This window comes from Morus notabilis, unplaced genomic scaffold (genome assembly GCF_000414095.1).
Source record: "Morus notabilis unplaced genomic scaffold, ASM41409v2 Scaffold184, whole genome shotgun sequence".
Lineage (NCBI taxonomy): Eukaryota > Viridiplantae > Streptophyta > Magnoliopsida > Rosales > Moraceae > Morus > Morus notabilis.
Window position 1 is genome coordinate 816,022 of NW_010387636.1, and position 23,695 is coordinate 839,716.

Consider the following 23,695-nt stretch of genomic DNA (forward strand, 5'->3'; position numbering starts at 1 on the left):
CATAACTTGTCTGGCTATGAACCATAGCTTGACAAGTTTGTCCATAACTTATCTGGTTATGAACTATAACTTGACAAGTTATGGCCTATTAATTTCTATAACTAAAAATTGGCTTATATACTTTCTTAAGCTTTTCATATTGACCTATTTTCTACTATTTCCCTATTAAAAAGCCACAAAGGAGCTACAAATACAACGGAGGGACAAAGCCCACAAGATCAACAACCATAATCGCAAATGGAAAAAGCACTGAAGGGCTAGAAAACCACCAAGTGAAATCAAGGTCCGCCACACACCAACGACGCACCACACACAGGTAATTAGCCTACTCAGAAGATGTTGGAGGGACCCCTATCCCAACAACAGAGCAAATCTCCTATGAAAAGATGAGCGGAAGGCAAATTCACCCACCGATCAAAACCTAACCAAACAACAACATTAAGTCGATCACTAAACTACAAATGAAACGAGGGTCAGGTGAGGAAACCACAACCCATATTACACACAAAAACACTACAAATAAAAGCTAGAAAAAATTCAAGAAATCAAACCAGTAAGATCGAGTCCCTCAACGCCAAGAAAAATCATTTATACGGATACTAAGAAGATCATTTTATGAAAATATGTGAAATACGTCAGAAAAAAGCTTTACAAATAAAAGCTAAGAAAAATCCAAAAAATTAAACTGATAAGATCGAGCCCCTCAATATCAGGAAAGATCATTTATACTGAGAAAATCATTTTATGAAAATATGTGAAGTACGTCAGAAAAAATTCCTGAAACGACACGGTGAGGGCTCTCTGAGCTAACAAGTTCACTTATTATTTACGTATAGTGCTTAGCACCCAAGCATTTTTTCTTGCCATACACCCTGTAAGGAACTGTCTGGCTCACATGTTAGCTACATTTGTAAGAGTTGATTTACAAGTGCTTAAGAAAAAAATTAAAAAAAATGGGACACCCAATTACTAATCCAAAACAAAAATGCTTTTTTCAAGAAAAATAATTACGTTCTGAAACTAGCAAAGAACGGATTTTTTAAAAGAATTGGTACAAACAACCAGAACAGTTGCCTTTGATTACGCAATTACTGGCCCTAATTCATAACCTCACTTCATATATACCTATTTATCAAATCAAAGTTCAAGTTTAATCAAGATCATTCCAGTCAATTACGAAATCCCAAATTCACCAACAAAAACACAAGCTGGATCGTTTATCATAAAATTCTTATCCCCAATTCAATACAAGCGAAAGTAACAAATGAAGAATAAATTAAGCTTAGGAACTAAATTAACCATTGAAATCGATCTTCAATTTCAGAGTTCAGAAAGTAAAAAGAGAGAAGCGTGACGAACGGAGAATACGATTTCGAACAGCAGGGAAGCCGTCAGCCCTAGAGGAAGAAGAAGAAGAACGACAAGACCCACCTGCAAACGACGCATGGAAGGAGACAAGAAAGTGAAATTGGAAACAATCACTGGGCCCAGGACCATTGAAAACCATGACCGGCCCGATCGAAAAACGACAGCAAAAGTAAGGCAGCTGAGATTTGGGAAATTTTATTCAACGCGAAAAAATTGGTTCTTTAAACAAATTCTCAAGCGAATTCAAGAAAATTAGAACAATTTTCGCCCTTGCTCAAGAGGCCTTCGATTTGGGATCGGAATCGGTCTTGTAAAGCTTGTTGTAGGCCTCGAGCTCTTCGTAATACAGATCCCAAACGCACTGCACGCATCCGCTACCGCAGCAATCTCCCGGCAACGGCTTCTCCGGCGGCGGAGGACGCGGCGGAGATTTCTCAGATATGTCCTGCGTTGCCGGTTCCGACGGAAGCGTGGCGGCGGTGTTCTTCGGAGCCTTGTCGGCCATTAGCGCCGTCGTCTGTGCGGGAGCCCTAGTTTGTCTGGCGATCGTGTTTGCTGGACGGCGTCGTTTTAAGGAGAGAGCTTCTCTGGCGGAATAGATCGCATGGGCCCGGAGGTTTTGCGGATTCGACGGGCTGTGATTGGGTAGAGATGAGGTGTAGAGTAGGATCCGACGCAGGGGATGAAGTTGCAGAGCAGTTTCCATGCACTGACGCCCTAACATCCGTTCGTTAGGGGCAAATTTGGTCGATTTTGGCTTCCGCACGTATTTGAAGCAACATGTGAAATAGAGTAAAGCTAGGGGGTGGTGAGCAACACCAAAAGATGTGACAAATTACGTGGACAATCAGCTGGCTGATAATTTAATTTTTTGTGGGACCCATCATTGTTTTAAAGAATTGATTTAGACATTATTCAATTAATTGATTTGAGTTTTTAATTTAAATTAAGATATGTTTTTATGTGAAAAATTTAACTGTAACAAAAAAATTAAAGAGTTGTTTAGTTGGGAGATTCGTATTCTAATTTAAATTATAATTCGTAATTTATTACAATATTTTTTTTAAAAAAATACACATAAATTAAAAATAATTTTAATTTATGAATCAAATGTCTCTTAAATGTAATTTTTAATAAAAAAATTTAACTCTAATAAAATTAAAATTAAAATTTTAAATGAGTGAAATAAAAGAGGGTATAAAAGTAGTTTGAAAACCGAATTGAGAATCAAAATAATTAAATTTTCCCGCGGGACCCACCATCTTGATATCTCTCCTTCCTCTTTCTTCTTCCTTTTATAGTTAGTCTGTTACGTACATATACACAACTTGCTTAGCAAGCTACCTACAAACAACTTACTCAGCAAGCTAGTTAATCTGTTCCTTCCTTCGTTCTTCCTCCTCCCTTCTTCACTTCTCTGCAATTGGGCTCAAAAAGGGAGAGAAAAAAAGTGAGATGCCTATATTTAGTTGCTTAAAAAAAAAAAAAAAAACTGATTTGGTGCTTATAAGAAACCCCCGACCCTTTGCCTTCATTCTCCCTCTCCTCCGGTGGCCATGCCGCCATAGTCGCTGCTGCGCCAGTTATTGATTGGCTCGCGGAATGTAACATGATCACCGATCTGCCTAGACCACGCGTGGGTGCCCATTTTGAGATGGATTTATGGAATAACTAGAGAAAGAAAAGGGATCGTATTTTATATTTAAAAAGTAAAAGAAAGCATTTTACCATTGTTACCTAAAGAACAAGGGCAAGAGTCAGTAAAATTTGCCCCGTAACTAATTTAAAATAAACAAAATTGTTTATTTCACCGATTCGAGTTTAAAATTTGAGTTTTACTATAGTAAAAAGCTCTAAAAAATAATCACATTTAATGTTTTTGTTACAATAAAAAATTCTCATATAAAATTACATCTCAACTCAAATTAAAAACTAAAACTAGTGAACTATACGGACTTAAAATTTTTTAATGGGTGGGCCAAGAAACAAGGAAGAGAAAGAGAAGGAGAAAGAAAGGTGCAGAAGTAAGTTTTTCATGGGCCGCACAAGTTATAAAACAGGATTTTTGCGCAACTTTATGGGTCCCACAAAAATCCACGTCTGCTGCCATGTAGCGCCAACTGTTATGGTGTTGCTCACCACAGATGTCCTCTAGCTTTATTCCTTGAAATATAGAAGTCAAATGCTTACGTGGTGGCAGCTCATTGGTCGCAGGTGCCCATCTATTTTACCTCATATGTGCATTGATATATGAAAAATAGTTGAAAGACTTATTCATTTCACCGATTTGAGTTTTTTATTTTATATTTTTACAGTTAAAAATTCTCAAAAAATATTATATCTAACCTTTTTTTATTACAATTAAAAGCTATTAAAAAATGTCACATTCAGCTCAAATTACAAACTTAAACCTACGAAGCGAACGAGGTTGAAATGTGTTGTCCTAAAATTTGTCTCATCCGTGATATTAAAGCCCTGCTTAGTTTTTGAACTTGTGATTCTGATCTTACTACAATATTTTTTATTTCACAAAAAATTTAAATTTAAAAATTTTTTCTGTCATAAAATTTCCGTCAATAATCAGAATCACTAACAGATCCTATAATTATGTCAAGATTTTAAGTTTATAAGAAAAGCCACTAATCTTAATTAGTGAGACGACAACGAAAACATGCTCTTGAGCCGGTGGATTTTTAACTCTAGAAGGAGTTTTAGTGGACGTTTAGTTCACGGATTTAGAACTATAATTTAAAACTATTCTCAATTTACGTGTATTTTTTGTGAGAAAAAATATTATAGCGAGTTACGAACCACACGAATCACCATACCAAATACCAATTTTTTCTTTTTTTTTTTTCCTTTTTTTATTTCATTTATTTATTTATTTATTTTAACTATGAGGAGTTTTACTTGCATCATCGGTATTACACGTATGAGATATACTAATCTGCAAGACAACATTAACATTGCTATATCTTTATTTGTGAACTTAACATGATTAGTTTTTTTTTTTTTTTTTTTTTTTTTTTTAATCGGAATCACAACTAATTATGATTACCATTGATTTTTAGTTAATCGCAAAGTCAAGCGGCAAGTTTGTGACTCATAAATTCTAACAAAGTTTTTCAACAAAAGTTTGGAGTTTGAAAGATGGAATTATTAACAGGAAAAGAGATAATTCTTAGCTCAAATATTCGAGTACTTAATGAGTAAACTTGGGTTGAGTCTCCCACTTGAACATGAAGTTTAAATGGGGATATACATACACACAAACATAAGCTGATATTATAGATAAAAAGCAAGGCAAATACTAAATTGGGGTGATGTAATATGATCCCTATCGTTTGAGACCAAGGAGAAGTAGAACTAAGCCAAAGTAGTTAAGCCGGTATGCCAATCTGATGAACTTGAGCTTGAACGCTGTCCATGGAGGATACCTTGCCTCAATTTCAGGGAAGAAACTTCCTTGCATGATTGCTTTTTCATGGCTGAAAGTATCAAAGGAATACTTCCCATGGTACCTCCCAAAACCACTCTGATCAACACCGCCAAACGGCAGCGTCTCACACAGAAACTGCACATAACAGGATCGTAAAACAAAGTAAGATCCTCTATGTATATTTTTCTTCCTCTTTTTTTCTTTTTGAAAAAGTTTTTTGGTGAAATATTAAGAGAGAGAAGAGAAATAATGTAGTACTTGGATCATAACATCATTGAAAGTCACGCTTCCTGATGATGTTTCTGATATAATCCGTTTCTTGAGTGTTTCGTCTTTGGTAAATGCATAAATGGCAAGAGGTTTTGGCCTTGAGTTTATGAATTCAATGCTTTCTTGAATGTTTTTCAGCTGTACAAGGAGCACCAAAAGTTGTAAAAAGAAGAAAAAACGAGATCATGGTCATTCTTGAATCATTGGTACGTCAAAAAGAATTGTGTTAGAATATCTTTTCTCACAGTGATTATAGGAAGGAAGGGGCCAAATATTTCTTCAGTCATTATCTCAGAATGAAGAGGAGGATCTAACAAGATTGTTGGCTCAATAAACCTGAAAATTTTGCAGACGAAATCGGTAATTGTCTGTTTAAAATCAAAGAAAAGTTCTTCAAGAAAACACTTATCTTACAAGCTATGGCAAGAGCAGAGAACATTTAAAACCTACAGGCTATCTTCATCTAGCGAACCGCCATGCACAATTGAAGCTGCAACAAGAGGGTCCTTGAGAAGATTGCGCAGCCGCGCAAAGTGATGCTTATTGACAATTCTGGCTACGCTCTTGGACTCTTTTGGGTTTTCTCCATAAAATCTCTTGATTATTTTCTTCAATAAATCTATCTAAGAAAGTCGGGAAAAAAAGCATTACTTATGAATTTTAATACATCTCAAATCCAATATATTCCCACATATTTAAAGATAGCTAATTTGAGCAGGTGTTTACCAAAGTGGAAGCCAACTTTTCCTCAACAAGAAGATAGTCTATTCCAATACATGCTTGCCCACTGCAAGGCCCCCATTTCCCTCCAACAATTCTTTTAATTGCCACCTTCAAATAGAGATTAAGCAATTTTGGTACAAAACACGGACTAAAACTTCATAACAAATATACTCTTGAGCTGCAAATAAGCCAACCTTAAAATCTCGAGGATTAGAGAAGGAATCTAAGATGGTAGGGCATTTTCCGCCGAGCTCAAGAACAACTGGTGTTAAATGCTTTGCAGCCGCCGTCATGACTATTTGTCCCACCCGTGCACTTCCTGAAAATGACATTCATGAACATATTTAGTACTTTGGATAAAATTATGTGTGACAGGACATAAAAAATTGAGTACACTTTGATTTGAACATTGAGAAAGGCTCTTATGGGACATATACATAAGACAAGTCTTCGACAAAAATATTTTAATAATTTTTTGAATTCTTTATTCATTTAGGCTATAGCTTAATCAAGTCAATTGAAACAAGGTAAGCCTTGAAAGTGATGTATACCAGTGAAAAATATCTTCTCCCATTTCTGCTGCAGAAGTCTTTCACAAGTTTCAGCTCCTCCTTCAATGACTTTAATGGCTTTGCAATCCAAGTAAAGAGGAATGGTATTAGCAAGAAAAGAAGAACATGCTGGGGCTTGATCTGAAGGCTTAAGAATCACTGTGTTCCCAGCCGATATTGCCCCTATCAACGGGTCCAATGCCAAGGCTGCACATACGACAGATAGCTTTTTTTTTTTTTATCACTATTTCTTCAGAAATCAGAATCATCTATTTCTAAACACAAATGAAAGTTCTTGCTTAAATATATGAGATTGAATAGCATCAGAATATAGATTTTGGACTCACAAAAAGGGAAGTTCCAACATGAAAATATGAGAATAACTCCAAGGGGTTCAGGTATCACCTCTCCTTTTGCTGGGAAGAAAAGCATAGGCACTGAGCTCTGCCCAAAATTCCAAAAAACCCAAACCCAAATTTTTCATTAGCTAATTTCTCCCCAAAAGAGCACACAACATGAGAAAACAAAACTTAAAAAAATGATCAAGTTACCTTTTTAGGGGCTACCCATTTCTCAATATTGCTCAAAGAATAATCCAAGGATTTTATTACTACTCCAATCTAGCAACCATGAAATTGGTATTAAATGACAATCAAATTAAATTAGTTAAAAAATTGTGATTTAGATGACTTATTTACCTCATCTCTATAAGCTTCAGTTGGGTGCTTTCCAAGATCATCATCGAGTGCCTTGAAAATCTTTTCTTCATTATCATGAATTAGCTCAAAAAGTGCTCTGAGTTGCTTTTTTCTCCAGGCAACACTTCTAGTTTGGCCACTTCTGAGGGTTTGTCTTGCTTCAGCTAAGCTTTCCTCTACTGCTTCCATGCTGAATATCATCCAAAGATATTGATCTCAAAAATAAGATATTTTTCTTTCTTTTTAAAGGAGTTTATAATTGGGTTTTGTTTTCTAATTTTGATTAGTTCCTTCCTATTTACTCCTCTCCCACTATGCTGCAGAATTTAAATGCCACCACCAACTTTTCACGTTGGATAACAGTTGCGTTAGAAGTAACACTGGCTGAGGTGTCAGTTTGGAACCACAACTCATTAAAACCTACCTACCAAACTGTCGTCTACTTGTATTGTTGAGGGGTGTGGGTCATTTTGACTATATTTTTATGTTTTGAGTTTTAGTTGACTTAGTTAGGTTTCATGTTTAGATTATTTATTTTAAAAGTGTCAAGAAATGTCGTACAGTTTTTGTTTGAGTCGTTTGGTTCCTTAAGTTATGCTGTGCGTTTTGACAAAATCTAGAGTTAGTCTTTCGAATTTGTTGGGTTCGTTCGAATAGAAGAAGATCAGCTTTTGGGTTCGTTCAAATAAAAGAAATCAGCTTCACAGTTTTGAGTTAAGATAAGATTCTGAGGATTTCGTGAAAAAGACCAAGATTGTGTTGGTATTTTGATTTAAACCACGATTTGAAGTTGAAACAAATATCTGTTAAAGATTTTATTTTAGTTTGAATAAAAGGTTTATTCAAAATCGTATTTCATGATGATTTTGTTTTGAAGATCAAAATATCATCTATAAAGAGATTGGAGTGCTGAGAATCTGGGCCAAGGAAATTGAAACTAGAATATGCGAAGCAGATTACGTGTTTTGAATTTTAAACTGATAACTGTCTTATCTGTAACTACAGATTTTGAGATAGATTCTGATTTTGAATTAGATCAGTTTATAAAAGGTTGCTGCACGATGAATCAACTGATGAACCGAAATTCTGATAAAGTACAGCGTGCACAAGTTAAAGAGATAGAGCGTCCATCATCTTCATTCTTTGAGAGAAGATTTTGTGAGCTTTCGGGAGAAGGCGTTTGAAGTCGAGTGGTGCTCGCTAAGTTAGCCACTTAGGGTGTTAGACACAGCGGTGTCGATAGTCAAGAGGGAGTCTTGAGTTGGTTAAGTCTGATTGGTGTCTGTAACTTTTTACCTATTAGTGGATTGCTTGATGTCTGGGCGTGGCCCCATGGATGTAGGTCAGTTTGACTGAACCACGTTTAATCGTTGCGTGGTATTTACTCTACTTTTGTGATTTACTTTGGTAATCCTTAATCAATTTTATAAGAAAACACGGTAAAAGCGTAAATACCATGCAACGATTAACACAGTATTTGAAGTTGAAACAAATATCTGTTAAAGATTTTGTTTTAGTTTGAATAAAAGGTTTATTCAAAACCGTATTTCATGATGATTTTGTTTTGAAGATCAATATATCATCTATAAAGAGATTGGAGTGCTGAAAATCTGGGCCAAGGAAATTGAAACTGGAATATGCGAAGCAGATTACGTGTTTTGAATTTTAAACTGATAACTGTCTTATCTGTAACTACAGATTTTGAGATAGATTCTGATTTTGAATTAGATCAGTTTATAAAAGGTTGCTGCACGAGGAATCAACTGATGGACGAAAATTCTGATAAAGTACAGCGTGCACAAGTTAAAGAGATAGAGCGTCCATCATCTTCGTTCTTTGAGAGAAGATTTTGTGAGCTTTCGGGAGAAGGCGTTTGAAGTCGAGTGGTGCTCGCCAAGCTAGCTACTTAGGGTGTTAGACACAACGGCGTCGATAGTCAAGAGGGAGTCTTGAGTTGGTTAAGTCCTATTAGTGTCTGTAACTTTTTACCTATTAGTGGATTGCTTGATGTCTGGGCGTGGCCCCGTGGGTGTAGGTCAGTTTGACTGAACCACGTTTAATCGTTGCGTGGTATTTACTCTGCTTTTGTGCTTTGCTTTGGTAATCCTTAATCAATTTTATAAGAAAACACGGTAAAAGCTCATAACCGGTTCTAACATGTATGATTATTATCACTGGTGGTTTGACTTTAGAATCATTCTTATTAGTTTGTCTTTTAAATTTTAAAAATTTTTATTTTATTATTTAATTTTAATTGTTATTATTTAATTTTTTATGTTGTGATTTTTGTTAAAAAAAAATAAAAAAAATGAGAATAATGCTATCATATATAATCTTTTTATTTAAATTTTTAATAAAAATAAACAGTTAAAAATCACATGCCGCAAACACGGATGCATTAAGAAATTAGTAAAGTCACATACCCTTACTAAATTTTTTCAAATTCTATTTTTTATATATTATTTGTTTTTTTTATTTGCCCCGACTCAAATTTTTATTCTTTTTAACTTTTAACACATAACCATCGTAAAAATGTATTTTATCTATTTCAAAATCTCTTCACGAATTCTCCTCTCTTTTTTATCTTTACATTTTTTCTCACTTTTTTTTTTAAAACGCCTGAATTTGGTTGAAACTTGTACTTCTCCTTCAAAACTTTTTAGCTTAACAACTATTAGTTACATAAATTTAGGTCTCATTTATTTTACTGATTCAAAATTTGTTATAGTGAAAAGCTCTAAAAAATAGTCACATTTAACTTTTTTGATACAATAAAAAAACTCTTACATAAAGTCATATCTCAACTCGAATTAAAAACTCGAATCAGCGAAATAAATGAGCATTTATTCTTCATTGATTAAACGTTATATATTACTACGATTATGCACAATAAGAAAATATATTGCTATGACAATTGATTGCTATATTCACATATAATTTTCATTTTATTTTATACTAAATTAAAAAAGATCGTTATTTCCCTAAAAAATTGGTCCTTATTTCATATAGATACAATCAAAATAAAAACTATAAGCCTGCTCTAAAAACCAAAAAAAAAAAAAAGTGATAATATAACATTATTTTTGGATTTCGGGGAACCCAAAAACGAAGTCTTTCGACTTGATTCATAGATAGAATCAATGATAGATAGACAAAAGATAGATGAACGAGATATCTTTTAAAAAAAAATAAATAATAGGAATATACATCCCCTTAGATGTCCCCAATGTGCATATAACTAACTTTTGGCACTTCCGTTAGTTCTCCACATGCACATGTCCAAAAACCTTCTGGAACATCGACTCTGTACTTCTTGCAACTTCATCTCCAGAACGCAACATATCGACTCTATACCTTGAGGAAAACTGGAACACGATAATGAGAAATGTAGCTCTACACCCTACGGGAGTTGGAATGTAAGCACGTCATCATCAAAATTTAGAAAAGGTGGACTCTAGACCTAGAGGGAGGGTTGAAGATATGGAAGTAGGAACGCCACAAACCGAAAGACTAACGTTCCAAAAATGTCGTTCACGCTTACTTACTTATGAGCAAAACAGAAATAATCGGCTGAATAAGCGACAAAGAGTACACCGTTCAACGGAAGACCAAACGAAGATGGTGGGAACTCTCTAGCGATATTTTCCTTCCCCTTATTTTAGTTTAGTAGGCGCCAGTCTTCCTCGATTCCCTTATGTATGTAGGGCGAGACAAAAAACGTCCGGCCAACGCAAGCCTCTTTGTCATTGTCAGTCAACTAAGTAGGGCCTGAGGCCCCCTGCGAATCCGTAAATCTGAGGAGCATTGCATACGTTGAAATTAAATATGCTTGAAACAAGCTTTGATTTAAAAACTCCTTATGTCATAATTTAGTTTTTTTTTCAAATTTTTAGCATAGAATTTAAGTATTTATAAGTGTCCCACTGAAACAAATTTTTAACTCCGTCATTGTAGGCCTCCACTTAACCCAATTTTTCTTTTGATTTTAACAAAAATTTTTGAAAAATGACTTAAATGGGACAAATTCAAAATGTAAAAGACAAATTTAAAATGGCTTAAATGTTTCAAAATTTTGAGGTAAAGTTGGAATTATTCAAAGTTTACGGGGCACTAATGAAATTAATCTAAAATTTTATAAAAAAAGAAAAAGAAAGTTGCAAGACTTGATAGTGAAGATCTACACGTGTCCCATGGTTGATGCTTCTCGGGTCACAGCACAAGAAGTGAAATTTTTGGTTGCTGGCGCTTGATTGAATTGTTAAGGGGATGTTTAGTTGATAAATTCATAATTATGATTCAGAATTATTATTGATTTATATGTATTTTTTTATGAAAAAAAATATTATAGCGAATTACAAACTATGACATGAATCTAACAACTAAACAACCCATAGGCCAATGGAGGAATTGAGCTTTTTACTAAATACTAGTTTGAGAACGTGCTGTGCGTTTGCCACGTTGAGATTATTTAAATAGTTTATTATTTATTACATGATGAAAATTTTATTTATACACAATTAAGTGTTTTTTAGTTTATTTTAAAAATTACCTCAACAATGACAAATAAAAATGTATTTATAAAAAATAGTTACAAGTGATGTGAAAAAAAAAAAACTGTTTAAGAAGAGACGTATTTGAGAAAAAATTGTTTTAGTGGGTCAATTAGAAATAAAAATATTTATAAGGATCACTTTTAATATAAAATTCATTTGTGACATTATTCAAAAGGAGCACGAGAGGAAAAGAAGAAAATATATATTTCAAAAGAACACATGAAAAAATAATTGCAATGTACATAAGCCGTTGGCAAAAATGAAAACAAAACAAAAAATGAAGGATACATTGGAAAGAAATTGTGTCGACAGAAATAAAGTGGGAAAAAAAGTATTTAAAATATGCACATAATAAAAAATAAATTGTATAGGAGTTTTAATAAAAAAGGGAAAAAAAAAACAAAACAAAAAGAAAACAAAATTTTTAAAGAATTATAAAATGTGAAACACAAAAAACAAAATATGAAAGAAACAAGAAAGATTGATACATGACTAAAGGAGAGAAAACCTCCTTTTAACTCTTTTATATATGTAAAGATAAATAAGTAAGTACATAAATAAATAAATAATAAAAGTGACTGGCTTTTATATTTAGTATTTTTTTACTTGCTCCCACTAAAAAAAAATTATGTTTTTAATATACCCTGTGCATTTAGTGAGTTTTCTTATTTTCTTACTATTGATATTTTTTCTTAGGATTAATTACAAAATTCCTCCACCCTTGTAAGTTGTAACACCTTACTTTTCAACTTTTAAAATATAATATTTGTGCCTCGAAGAATGACAGGTTAATCGAAATGATCCTTCCGTTACATACAGAGCCTTACCAATAGACCTGGTTGCGACTATCTTTACCATCTCTTCCCCTCAATTGGTTGTGGTCATCATTGATTGTGTGTTTCTCCTTATTTTTTTTAATTAAATAATGAAACAACGATTCAGAAAAAAAAAAAAGAGAATAATAATAATGATGAAACAACGAGATGACATCAAATAAAAACGACATTAAATGGACACAAATGCCATCGAAAGAAAAATGACAATGTTGGATTCTTAAGATCATTCAATTGCACTTGCTTTAGCCTGAGTATGAGCTCTATTTTATTAGGCATACATAAATTCATGAGAAATATATATATCACATACACTGAAAGTTATACATATTAACGGATGAGGTACATGAATTAAAATTGCAAAACTACTCGCATATAGTACAAAAATATTGTTGTGAACTGAAACGTAACGTGTAAATAATGAATTTATAGACTCTTGTGCAATTTGAATAAAACATCCTATGCATAATAATATAATCTTGAGCATATAAATAAACGGGTTTCACAGATTCTTAATATAGAGATTAGAAAGTATAAGAAATTAGGAAAAATGGAACAAACCTGTTAGCATATATATAAAGCATTTATATATATAGAAATAATATCACAAAAAAAGAGACTATCGTCCAAGTAAAAGAATTATGCCATATAAATAATGCGTCGTCGTCCTTTCTATCCATCAATGGACAAATTCAATGCGTGCACCAGATTGCTAGAAGCGCTACAAGGTGATCTTTGAAATTTTTAAAATTTGCCAATCAAAATCAAAAGCAATGATATTAAAGACTCATGTTATAAAACAAATACAAAGTAACTAAATTGCAAGGCATAGATAAAATAGATAAACACAAGAGAGAGATGACTTTCTTAGTATTCATCTTCTCGTTGTGTACAAATATAATCTCTTGAAAGTCATATATGTAGGCCAAGAATTATAAAGTAGGAGAGGCCAAAAGTCAATACAATAATAAAATACTACTGATGGAGTGCTAATTAGGAGGTTATTAAATACTAAATACCAATAATAATAAAGAGGAGATAATAGAATTCACGTGGAGTGTTAGGAATTGAACATCCAGACTAATGAATCAATTTATTCATAACAGCAACAAAGCAGAGAAAAGACGAAAATATACAGAACGTATGTATAGAGATAGAGAACTTATATAAACATAGGCACAGTAAACGACAATAAGGATAGGGTCGACAATAAAGTGAAAACGACATAAAACGCAAATAGATTAAATAAATTTTGATCATCTTGCGATATATTTTCCACGTACGTGTGAGTATGTAGAAAAATCGAAGTGTCACACTTGTGTTACTCCACGGCATCCACATCTTTGAACCCAATACATATTTCACTATATATTTTGTTTTTTGCTACATATATAAACTTAAAAACATCAAACTTAATAGATGTGAATTACCGCTAACTCGAGATTTTAATCACTATATAAGTATCTATTTCATTATTTTCATCAATAATAAATTTAGAATTACTAAAAGAAAACATCCATTTCATGCGAGCTATAATTCCTTTTTATCACTTGGTGTTTGAAAAATTACCATATTAATTAATATAAAAAATCATTTAACTTTTAAAAAACAAAGACGACAATTGGTTAGCAGCTTCAAATTCTTACAATTTGAACATTGGACTCGATCTGAACCGGATGATTTGAATTAAGAATTAAAAAAAATGTTTGGAAACTTGGTTGTAAACTGTAATTTCGAAAGGGGTGGCCATAAATGACAGCCTAGCTGTAGATTTACTACTAGATGACATCCTAACAATAGATTTTTGTTTGATATTTTGAATTAAGAGCTATATATATATGTATAACATTTTTGTAAGCTCTACACTCGCCATTACCTTTCTACAGTCTAAAGTTTTTTCTTGCTCAGAAGGCAATACTCTTCACTGCCAAGAAGAAAGTAGGGTAATTGTAATATTAACAATATTTTACGTATATTGCTTATGAACTAAGTTAGTTTAGCATCAGAGTTTCCTTAGCTTGGGTTTCTATTTCTAATTGGATTGGTTTCCCTAGCTCATGTGAGATATATGACAAGCCTCTTTTGCAATATAGCACAAAATTATAAAAACAAAGCAAGAATATGTGAGAAAATCTCTCTAGCATATGAAGCGAATAGAACAAGACTACAGTACGCGAGCTTAATTAATTGATTATTGAAACTCTTAATCGAATTACAAAACTCTCCACCACTAATTAAAATTTTGAATACAGGAGTACTATAGTCTCATAATCATGATCAGTCACGAGACAATCTCTCTCTCAGAAATATGTCACGAGCAACTATCAGCTTAAAAGGCAAAATCAAATGTGAGAACAACAACGACGAGGAAAAAGATCGTGCTAGCTTAAAAGATTTAGGCTTCTCTCTAGAGAAACTAAATTTGATCGGTTTGACTTGTTTTTTCTGTTAGATTTATTTGACAGATTTGACATCTTTGGCTTGTTTTTCCACAGGGTACCTGTATCAAACTCAAGAGTTCGGGAATGAATGAATGAATGAATGAATGAATGAATGAATGAACTCGAGGAGTTTAGGAATGAATGAATGGCGGAGGGCTCTAGTATCAAACTCGATAGTTCAGGAATGAATGAATGAATGAAATGAATGAATGAATGATCAGTGTGGGTTGTTTTTTCTGTTACATTTATTTGACAGACTTGACATCTTTGGCTTGTTTTTTCCACAGGGCTCCAGTATCAAACTCGAGAGTTCGGGAATGAATGAATAAATGAATGAAACTCGAGAGTTCGGGAATGAATGAATGAATTAATGAATGAATGGATGGATGGATGATCAGTTTGACTTGTTTTTTCTGTTAGATTTATTTGACAGATTTGACATCTTTGGCTTATTTTTTCCACAGGATTCCAGTATCAAACTCAAGAGTTCGAGAATGAATGAATGAATGAACTCGAAGAGTTCGGGAATGAATGAATGGCGGAGGGCTCCAGTATCAAACTCGATAGTTCGGGAATGAATAAATGAAATGAATGAATGAATGAATGATCAGTGTGGGTTGTTTTTTCTGTTAGATTTATTTGATAGACTTGACATCTTTGGCTTGTTTTTTCCACAGGGCTCCAGTATCAAATTCGAGAGTTCGGGAATGAATGAAACTCGAGAGTTCAGGAATTGAATTAATGAATGAATGAATGATTGGATGATCAGTTTGACTTGTTTTTTCTGTTAGATTTATTTGACACATTTGACATCTTTGGCTTGTTTTTTCCACAGGGTTCCAGTATCAAACTCAAGAGTTCGGGAATGAATGAATGAATGAACTCGAGGAGTTCGGGAATGAATGAATGGTGGAGGGCTCCAGTATCAAACTCGATAGTTCAGGAATGAATGAATGAATGAAATGAATGAATGAATGAATGAATGAATGAATGATCAGTGTGGGTTGTTTTTTCTGTTAGATTTATTTGACAGACTTGATATCTTTGGCTTGTTTTTTCCACAGGGCTCCAGTATCAAACTCGAGAGTTCGGGAATGAATGAATAAATGAATGAAACTCGAGAGTTCGGGAATGAATGAATGAATGGATGGATGATCAGTTTGACTTGTTTTTTCTGTTAGATTTATTTGACAGATTTGACATCTTTGGCTTCTTTTTTTCCACAGGGTTCCAGTATCAAACTCAAGAGTTCGGGAATGAATGAATGAATGAATGAATCAACTTGAGGAGTTCGGGGATGAATGAATGGCGGAGGGCTCCAGTATCAAAGTCGATAGTTCGTGAATGAATGAATGAAATGAATGAATGAATGATCAGTGTGGGTTGTTTTATCTGTTAGATTTATTTGACAGACTTAACATCTTTAGTTTGTTTTTTCCACAGGGCTCTAGTATCAAACTCGAGAGTTTGAGAATGAATGAGTGAATGAAGTCAAGGAGTTCCGGAATGAATGAATGGCAGAGGGCTCTAGTATCAAACTTGAGAGTTCGGGAATGAATGTATGAATGAAATGAATGAATGAATGATCAGTTTGGCTTGTTTTTTCTGTTGGATTTATTTGACAGACTTGACATCTTTGGCTTGTTTTTTCCACAGGACTCCAGTATCAAACTCGAGAGTTCGGGAATGAATGAATAAATGAATGAAACTCGAGAGTTCGGGAATGAATGAATGAATGAATGAATGGACGATCAGTTTGACTTGTTTTTTCTGTTAGATTTATTTGACAGATTTGACATATTTGGCTTGTTTTTTCCACAGGGTTCCTGTATCAAACTCGAGAGTTCGGGAATGAATGAATGAACTCGAGGAGTTCGGGAATGAAAGAAGGGCAGAGGGCTCCAGTATCAATCTTAATAGTTCGGGAATGAATGAATGAATGAAATGAATGAATGAATGATCAGTTTGATTTGTTTTTTTTGTTAGATTTATTTGACAGACTTGACATCTTTGGCTTGTTTTTTCCACAGGTCTCCAGTATCAAACTCGAGAGTTCGGGAATGAGTAAATGAATGAATGAACTCGAGGAGTTCGGGAATGTATAAATGATAGAGGGCTCCAGTACCAAACTCAAGAGTTCGGGAAAGAATGAATGAATGAAATGAATGGATGAATGAATGAAATGAATGGATGAATGAATTAATGAATGAATGAATGATCAGTTTGACTTGTTTTTTCATTTACATTTATTTGACAGACTTGACATCTTTGGCTTGTTTTTCCGCAGGGCTCTAGTATCAAACTCGAGAGTCGAGAATGAGTAAATGAATGAATGAAGAAATGAACTCGAGGAGTTTAGAAATGAATGAATGGCTGATGGCTCCAATATCAAACTCGAGAGTTCGGGAATGAATGGATGAATGAATGAATGAATGATTAGTTTGGCTTGTTTTTTCTGTTGGATTTATTTGACAGACTTGACATCTTTGGTTTGTTTTTTCCACAGGGCTTCAGTATCAAACTCGAGAGTTCGGGAATGAATGAATAAATGAATAAAACTCGAGAGTTCGGGAATGAATGAATGAATGAATGGATGATCCGTTTGACTTATTTTTTCTGTTAGATTTATTTGACAGATTTGACATCTTTGGCTTATTTTTTCCACAAAGTTCCTGTATCAAACTCGAGAGTTCGGGAATGAATGAATGAATGAACTCGAGGAGTTCGGGAATGAAAGAAGGGCAGAGGGCTCCAATATTAATCTTAATAGTTCGGGAATGAATGAAGGAATGAAATGAATGAATGAATGATCAGTGTGGGTTATTTTTTCTGTTCGATTTATTTGACAGACTTGACATCTTTGGCTTGTTTTTTCCACAGGGCTCCAATATCAAACTCGAGAGTTCGGGAATGAATGAATAAATGAATAAAACTCGAGAGTTCGGGAATGAATGAATGAATTAATGAATGAATGAATGGATGGATGATCAGTTTGACTTGTTTTTTCTGTTAGATTTATTTTCAGATTTGACATCTTTGGCTTCTTTTTTTCCACAGGGTTCCAGTATCAAACTCAAAAGTTCGGGAATGAATGAATGAATGAATGAATCAACTTGAGGAGTTCGGGAATGAATGAATGGCGGAGGGCTCCAGTATCAAAGTCGATAGTTCGGGAATGAATGAATGAATGAATGAATGAATGAATGAATGATCAGTGTGGGTTGTTTTATCTGTTAGATTTATTTGACAGACTTGACATCTTTGGCTTGTTTTTTCACAGGGCTCCAGTATGAAACTCGAGAGTTCGGGAATGAATGAGTGAATGAACTCAAGGAGTTCGGGAATGAATGAATGGCAGAGGGCTCCAGTATCAAACTTGAGAGTTCGGGAATGAATGACTGAATGAATGAATGATCAGTTTGGCTTGTTTTTTCTATTGGATTTATTTGACAGACTTGACATCTTTGGCTTGTTTTTTCCACAGGGCTCCAGTATCAAACTCAAGAGTTTGGGAATGAATGAATAAATGAATGAAACTCGAGAGTTCGGGAATGAATGAATGAATGAATGAATGGATGATCAGTTTGACTTGTTTTTTCTGTTAGATTTATTTGACAGATTTGACATCTTTGGCTTGTTTTTTCCACAGGGTTCCTGTATCAAACTCGAGAGTTCGAGAATGAATGAATGAATGAACTCGAGGAGTTTGGGAATGAAAGAAGGGCAGAGGGCTCCAGTATCAATCTTAATAGTTCGGGAATGAATGAATGAATGAAGGATCAGTGTGGGTTGTTTTTTCTGTTAGATGTATTTGACAGACTTGACATCTTTGGCTTGTTTTTTTCCACAGGGCTCCAGTATCAAACTCGAGAGTTCGAGAATGAATGAATGAATGAAGGATCAGTGTGGGTTGTTTTTTCTGTTAGATGTATTTGACAGACTTGACATCTTTGGCTTGTATTTTTCCACAGGGCTCCAGTATCAAACTCGAGAGTTCGAGAATGAATGAATGAATGAAGGATCAGTGTGGGTTGTTTTTTCTGTTAGATGTATTTGACAGACTTGACATCTTTGGCTTGTATTTTTCCACAGGGCTCCAGTATCAAACTCGAGAGTTCGAGAATGAATGAATGGCGGAGGGCTCCAGTATCAAACTCGATAGTTCGGGAATAAATGAATGAATGAAATGACTGAATGAATGATCAGTGTGGGTTGTTTTTTCTGTTAGATTTACTTGATAGACTTTATATCTTTGGCTTGTTTTTTCCACAGGGTTCCAGTATCAAACTCGAGAGTTCGGGAATGAATGAATGAATGGATGAATATACCTTGGTCCAAAAAAGAAGCTTCTTGTCCTCGGCTTTGGTGGATTTCTCTGTCATAGAGTTTTCCGTTATGACCAGTCCAATATTCCAACTTTTCGTCTTCCTGATGCAGCTTATGGAAACAATTTAGGTAATATAAATCGAAATATTTATATTTGTGTGTATTTATATACATATAACACACACATATATCAATATCTATTCTTTTCTTTTGTATCGTTTCTTTTGATTTAACTCTCTTTCTTCTTGACAGTTTACATAAGGTCTCACTGTAATGAATTCATCAAGTTTTGCTTGGAAAGATTTGAAATTGGAATATGGTCATCGGCCAAGGAGTCAGTAGATCGATTTAGCTCTTAATATTGGTTTCCATTAAAGAAAATAATAATTTATCATATGGTTTATCCATATATTTATTTAGAAGTCTTTTATTTCTGTGCTCGCAAATTGAAGAGCATTGAAGAGCAAATTATTGTTTGCTTGGGTAAGTATGATTATGTTATTATTTAGTGCTTTTTTAAGGTACGTACATTGAAGAGCAAATTGTTGTTTGCTTGGGTAAGTATGATTATGTTATTATTTAGTGTCTTTTTTAAGGTACGTATATTATTGATCGTGTTTGATTTTAAATGTTAGAAATGCATAAAATGATCGAAAAAAAGTTCAACATAGAAGTGTACTTTTTTCGAACGTTTTAGAAAAGTTAGGTAAAACAAGTAAAGGATCGTGAGTAAGCTTGTGTTTAATAAGCTAAAATGCTTTCTCTTGTTCTTCACCTCATTTGAACGCAATGACGAGGACATCAGAGATACAATGAATACTCACGATCTAATTCAAGTCCCAGTTGGTCCAGTGATAAGATATCGAGCTAAAAGATTTAAAGAATAATTGAATAACTTAGTCCAGAGAGTTCTACAACAAGAAGAGAGAGTGTTTACTACAAAGGGTGAACAAAGGCTAGACATACACGTCTATTAAGTCATTGCATGACCAATTCACATGTCATTTCAAGATACACGTGTAAGGACAAAACCAAGAGGCTTAGGCGCAGTTTCCAGCAAGGGATCAAGTCACAATTGCGGATAAAGACTTGATTTCATTATCATTCTATCTTCTTAGATTTAAAGTTTAGTTTTAAACATTTAAATTCTAAATTAGGCGTGTTAAAAGGAATGAGTTAGACTCAAATTCGGATTACTTCCCTAGGAGTAGCTTTAGGCGTGTGTTATCTTATCTTTAGGTAATTATATTGCTTTAGGCTCTACTTCATTAAGGGTAGATTAGGACTTTTACAATTTTTTAAACTCTTCAAGTTATTTTCGGCTATTTAAGACTAAAATTCGATTAATAAAAGAAGTTTTTGATGTTTTTATTCACATTGTGAAATATTCTTCTTGAGTTCTTGAAGAAACTATTCTGAACTTATCAAGGTTTCCTTGTGGCGTTCAAATCGACTTATCAAACGGATTTTCCATACTCGTTTGTGGCATCTTCACCATACCAAGGTTCTTGCTTTGCTAAGCAACAGGTCGCGGTTTCCATCAATTCTTGAAGATCTTGAATCGTATCCCATATTTGGCTACGGGTTTCGTCACGTTGTTGGTGGGGTTTGTATTAGCTAAGACATCGGGCGCTATTAAAAGTCATACGAAAACATAGCGTTCTAAGAGCGATATGAGAAACGCTATAGAATTGAGATCTTATAGCGTTTGAGACATGTTATTTTCAACCTCTTACAGCTATTTAGTATTGCTACGGTACATATCAATGGTTTTTTTTACTTGTTATGTTCATACTCCTGTAGCTTTTTAAGTCAATCACAATCTATTTTACCAATAGTAAAAGTAATACATACTAATGTCCTATCTACTTTTATCATATTAATATCTTTTTGAATTCATTCAAATAGATGGCGATTCCGAGCAACATCTTACATCCAAATAGGAACATTCAAATTAAAACATAAAAACAATCAATGCTTCAATTGTTATCAGATCTTCCAAGTTGGCAATAAGATCATGTCTACAACATAAGTCACATAATTTTTCCAGAACCTTAACATTCAAAACAATTAAAGAAAACAGATGAATAGCTAGAGATATCAAAGTATACAAAATGTCTAGCTAAATGAAATGGTGAAGTAAATCTTTCCATCTTGACAAAATGCTTCAACAAAAAAGTCATCTCCACTATTTAACCTGTAAGAAAGTGATCCACTATCAAAACAATAATCAAACTCAACTAAAACTTATACTATTTAACCTGTAAATAAAGCAAGGACTAGTTACACCATTCACAACTACATAGCCACATCCACATATGTTTTGCAGTGAATTAGAGGAAACATGACTTCAATGATGCACTAGGCAAAAATTTAATGTCAAACTTGTAAGATAGAGAGTATCTTACATGTATTGTTACGTAGATAGTTAGAAAAAGCATGAGTCTTCATTGCCTACATTTAAACCCGAAGAGAAACAAACTTGCCATCACAATCATATAAGCAAAAGATTATAGCCTTTAAGCTAGTGAATTTACTACTAGAGAAATCTACTTAGATGGACTACGGTATTAGGAATCACCTGCATTGATGGTGGCTTCAGTTGTACTCTCAACTCTCGAATTGAACTCTGTGCAGCCAACAATACAAAACATAAAAAATTTTAATTCACGCAAGGAAAAAAAATTAGCTATTTTTTGTCGAGTAACGGAGTTAAGGTAGCAAGTCTTTGGTTTAAAAATAATAGTGTCCTTAAGGTGGCATACTCTTGTCATATCATTTTGCTTTATTTTTCTGTAAATAAAAAGTTCTAACCAATTGAATATGCAAAATCATGGACACACTCTAAACAGAGTTAGTCTGTGTTATCACATGCGTACAACATCATCTCCAAGGAAAAGACATGCAAAGAGAACTCACCTTCAGCTCTGCCATCTCCTGCTCTCGTTTTCCAAATGTCACTATGAATACAGCATCCTTCTTTTTTGCTTTTTCTAACTAAATAAATGTAAGATAAGAAAGCAGAATTATGATGCGTGAAAACATGAATCCTCATGTTTGTTGAAAATAAAAGAGCAAGGAATATCTAAGATTAAACCTGTTCTCACAAGGATTCCTCATAGCTTTTTAGGCTCTGAAGGTAATTGATTACCAGTTTAGGTTCTGCACAAGAAACGCCAAAATCAGCATTGTTGTGAATAATCAAAAAGAAAAGAAAAAAAAATCTAGCTTTATGTTTTCAACTTTTCATATTTTCATCTTTTACAGCAATACAAATTCTGCCATAACTAAATTGCCTGTGGATTAGACTCAGACTATGTCTAATGGAAAGAAGCCTTTATAGATGTGCTTAGTTTAAGTGCACAAATCATATTCATAAAGCACTTCTCTCGCTCAAAACTAACTAAATCATCAATATGAAATCAAACAATCAAGAATATGATGAAATCCTAAACATACATTAATGTCCCTGCAGGCCAATATTTGCAAGCTGAGGTAGATGGTGGGTTCACCAGAGATATGTTCTTGAGTTTTTTTGATCTGTAGGAAATAACAAAAGCTGAAGTTACTTATGTATACCCATTCACCACTTCTTTAGAGGAGTAAGAACTATCAAATGCCGGTTTCAAAAAATAGCCAATAAACAGTTTTAGCTAAACGCGTGAAGTCAATAAACAGATTTCCATAAGTTAGAAGTTTCAAAAGTCCTCATTCATTTTGTGCTCCAACTTTAGCAAAACTCCATCCAACAACTAAACAAAGTATCTATTGACATGTAGGAAATAACAGATCAGATTAAGCAGATCAAGAGTAAGCAAAACTTCCTCATTGCCATCAGGTTCCCTTCGGCGTCGTATTCCCTCGGCCTCTTCTCCGGCATCTTCCCCTTCATCTTCGCTAAAGAATCGACATTCCCGGGCGTCGCCGCCTCCGTTGTTCCCGCGTTACCGAGAGACAAGGCGGCGCTCACGGCCTGAGCCCCCGTCGCACGGCTGACGGCTGGAGGTGAGTCTCTCTCCGTCTCCGACCCGGAGAGGGTGCTTTGTTTTTCCTCCATGGAAGACGATGATGAAGAAGACGTTGCCGTTTTGGTTGTTGTCGTTGTAGTTGTTGAGAGTAGTGAAGTTTGAAAGAAAATAATGAGTTCTGCAAATGGCGCCAGAAGAGAGCTAGCTACAGTAGTCTTTTCTTGCAAGTAATTAAGGGTCCGTTTGGTTCAAGAATTCGTAAGACAGTTCACTTCAAAAACTACTCTTAAGAAAGATTTATTAAAATTATTTAAAAAAGAAAGATGCATTAATAAACCTTCTACACTTAACTAGTGGGTGCGTTGTGTTAATGGCAGATATTTGGTCTGCCGTTGCCAATAAAGATTATTTAGCTGTAACCGGACATTACTTTAAAGGATTTGATTTAGATAAGAGAATATTAGGTTTTAAATGTGTTCTAGGATCACATAACACGGATTTAATATATAACACAATTTTAAATGT

At 34.1% G+C, this 23,695-nt stretch overlaps 2 protein-coding genes across 3 annotated transcripts; both read right to left on the bottom strand.

Annotated features, from left to right (window-relative positions):
• Window positions 1–1,216: 1,216 nt before the first annotated feature.
• On the bottom strand, window positions 1,217–2,155 carry LOC21409432. The gene has a single exon (XM_010115153.2). It carries the CDS (start codon window positions 2,090–2,092, stop codon window positions 1,643–1,645), a length of 450 nt encoding a protein of 149 aa, XP_010113455.1. The 5' UTR covers window positions 2,093–2,155; the 3' UTR covers window positions 1,217–1,642.
• Window positions 2,156–4,485: 2,330 nt separating this feature from the next.
• Window positions 4,486–7,328, bottom strand: LOC21409433 (aldehyde dehydrogenase family 3 member F1). 2 transcript variants are annotated; one of them, XM_024177163.1, is made up of 10 exons: window positions 7,050–7,328; window positions 6,903–6,971; window positions 6,699–6,795; window positions 6,352–6,429; window positions 5,995–6,119; window positions 5,804–5,908; window positions 5,528–5,700; window positions 5,323–5,413; window positions 5,066–5,215; window positions 4,486–4,942 (listed from the first exon to the last, which is right to left on the bottom strand). In XM_024177163.1, the coding sequence occupies exons 1-10, from the start codon at window positions 7,248–7,250 to the stop codon at window positions 4,706–4,708; spliced, it is 1,326 nt and encodes a 441-aa protein (XP_024032931.1). In that variant the 5' UTR covers window positions 7,251–7,328; the 3' UTR covers window positions 4,486–4,705. The 2 variants fall into 2 exon arrangements, with proteins under 2 accessions (XP_024032931.1, XP_010113456.2); XM_010115154.2 differs by having other exon boundaries at window positions 6,352–6,558.
• Window positions 7,329–23,695: the final 16,367 nt, after the last annotated feature.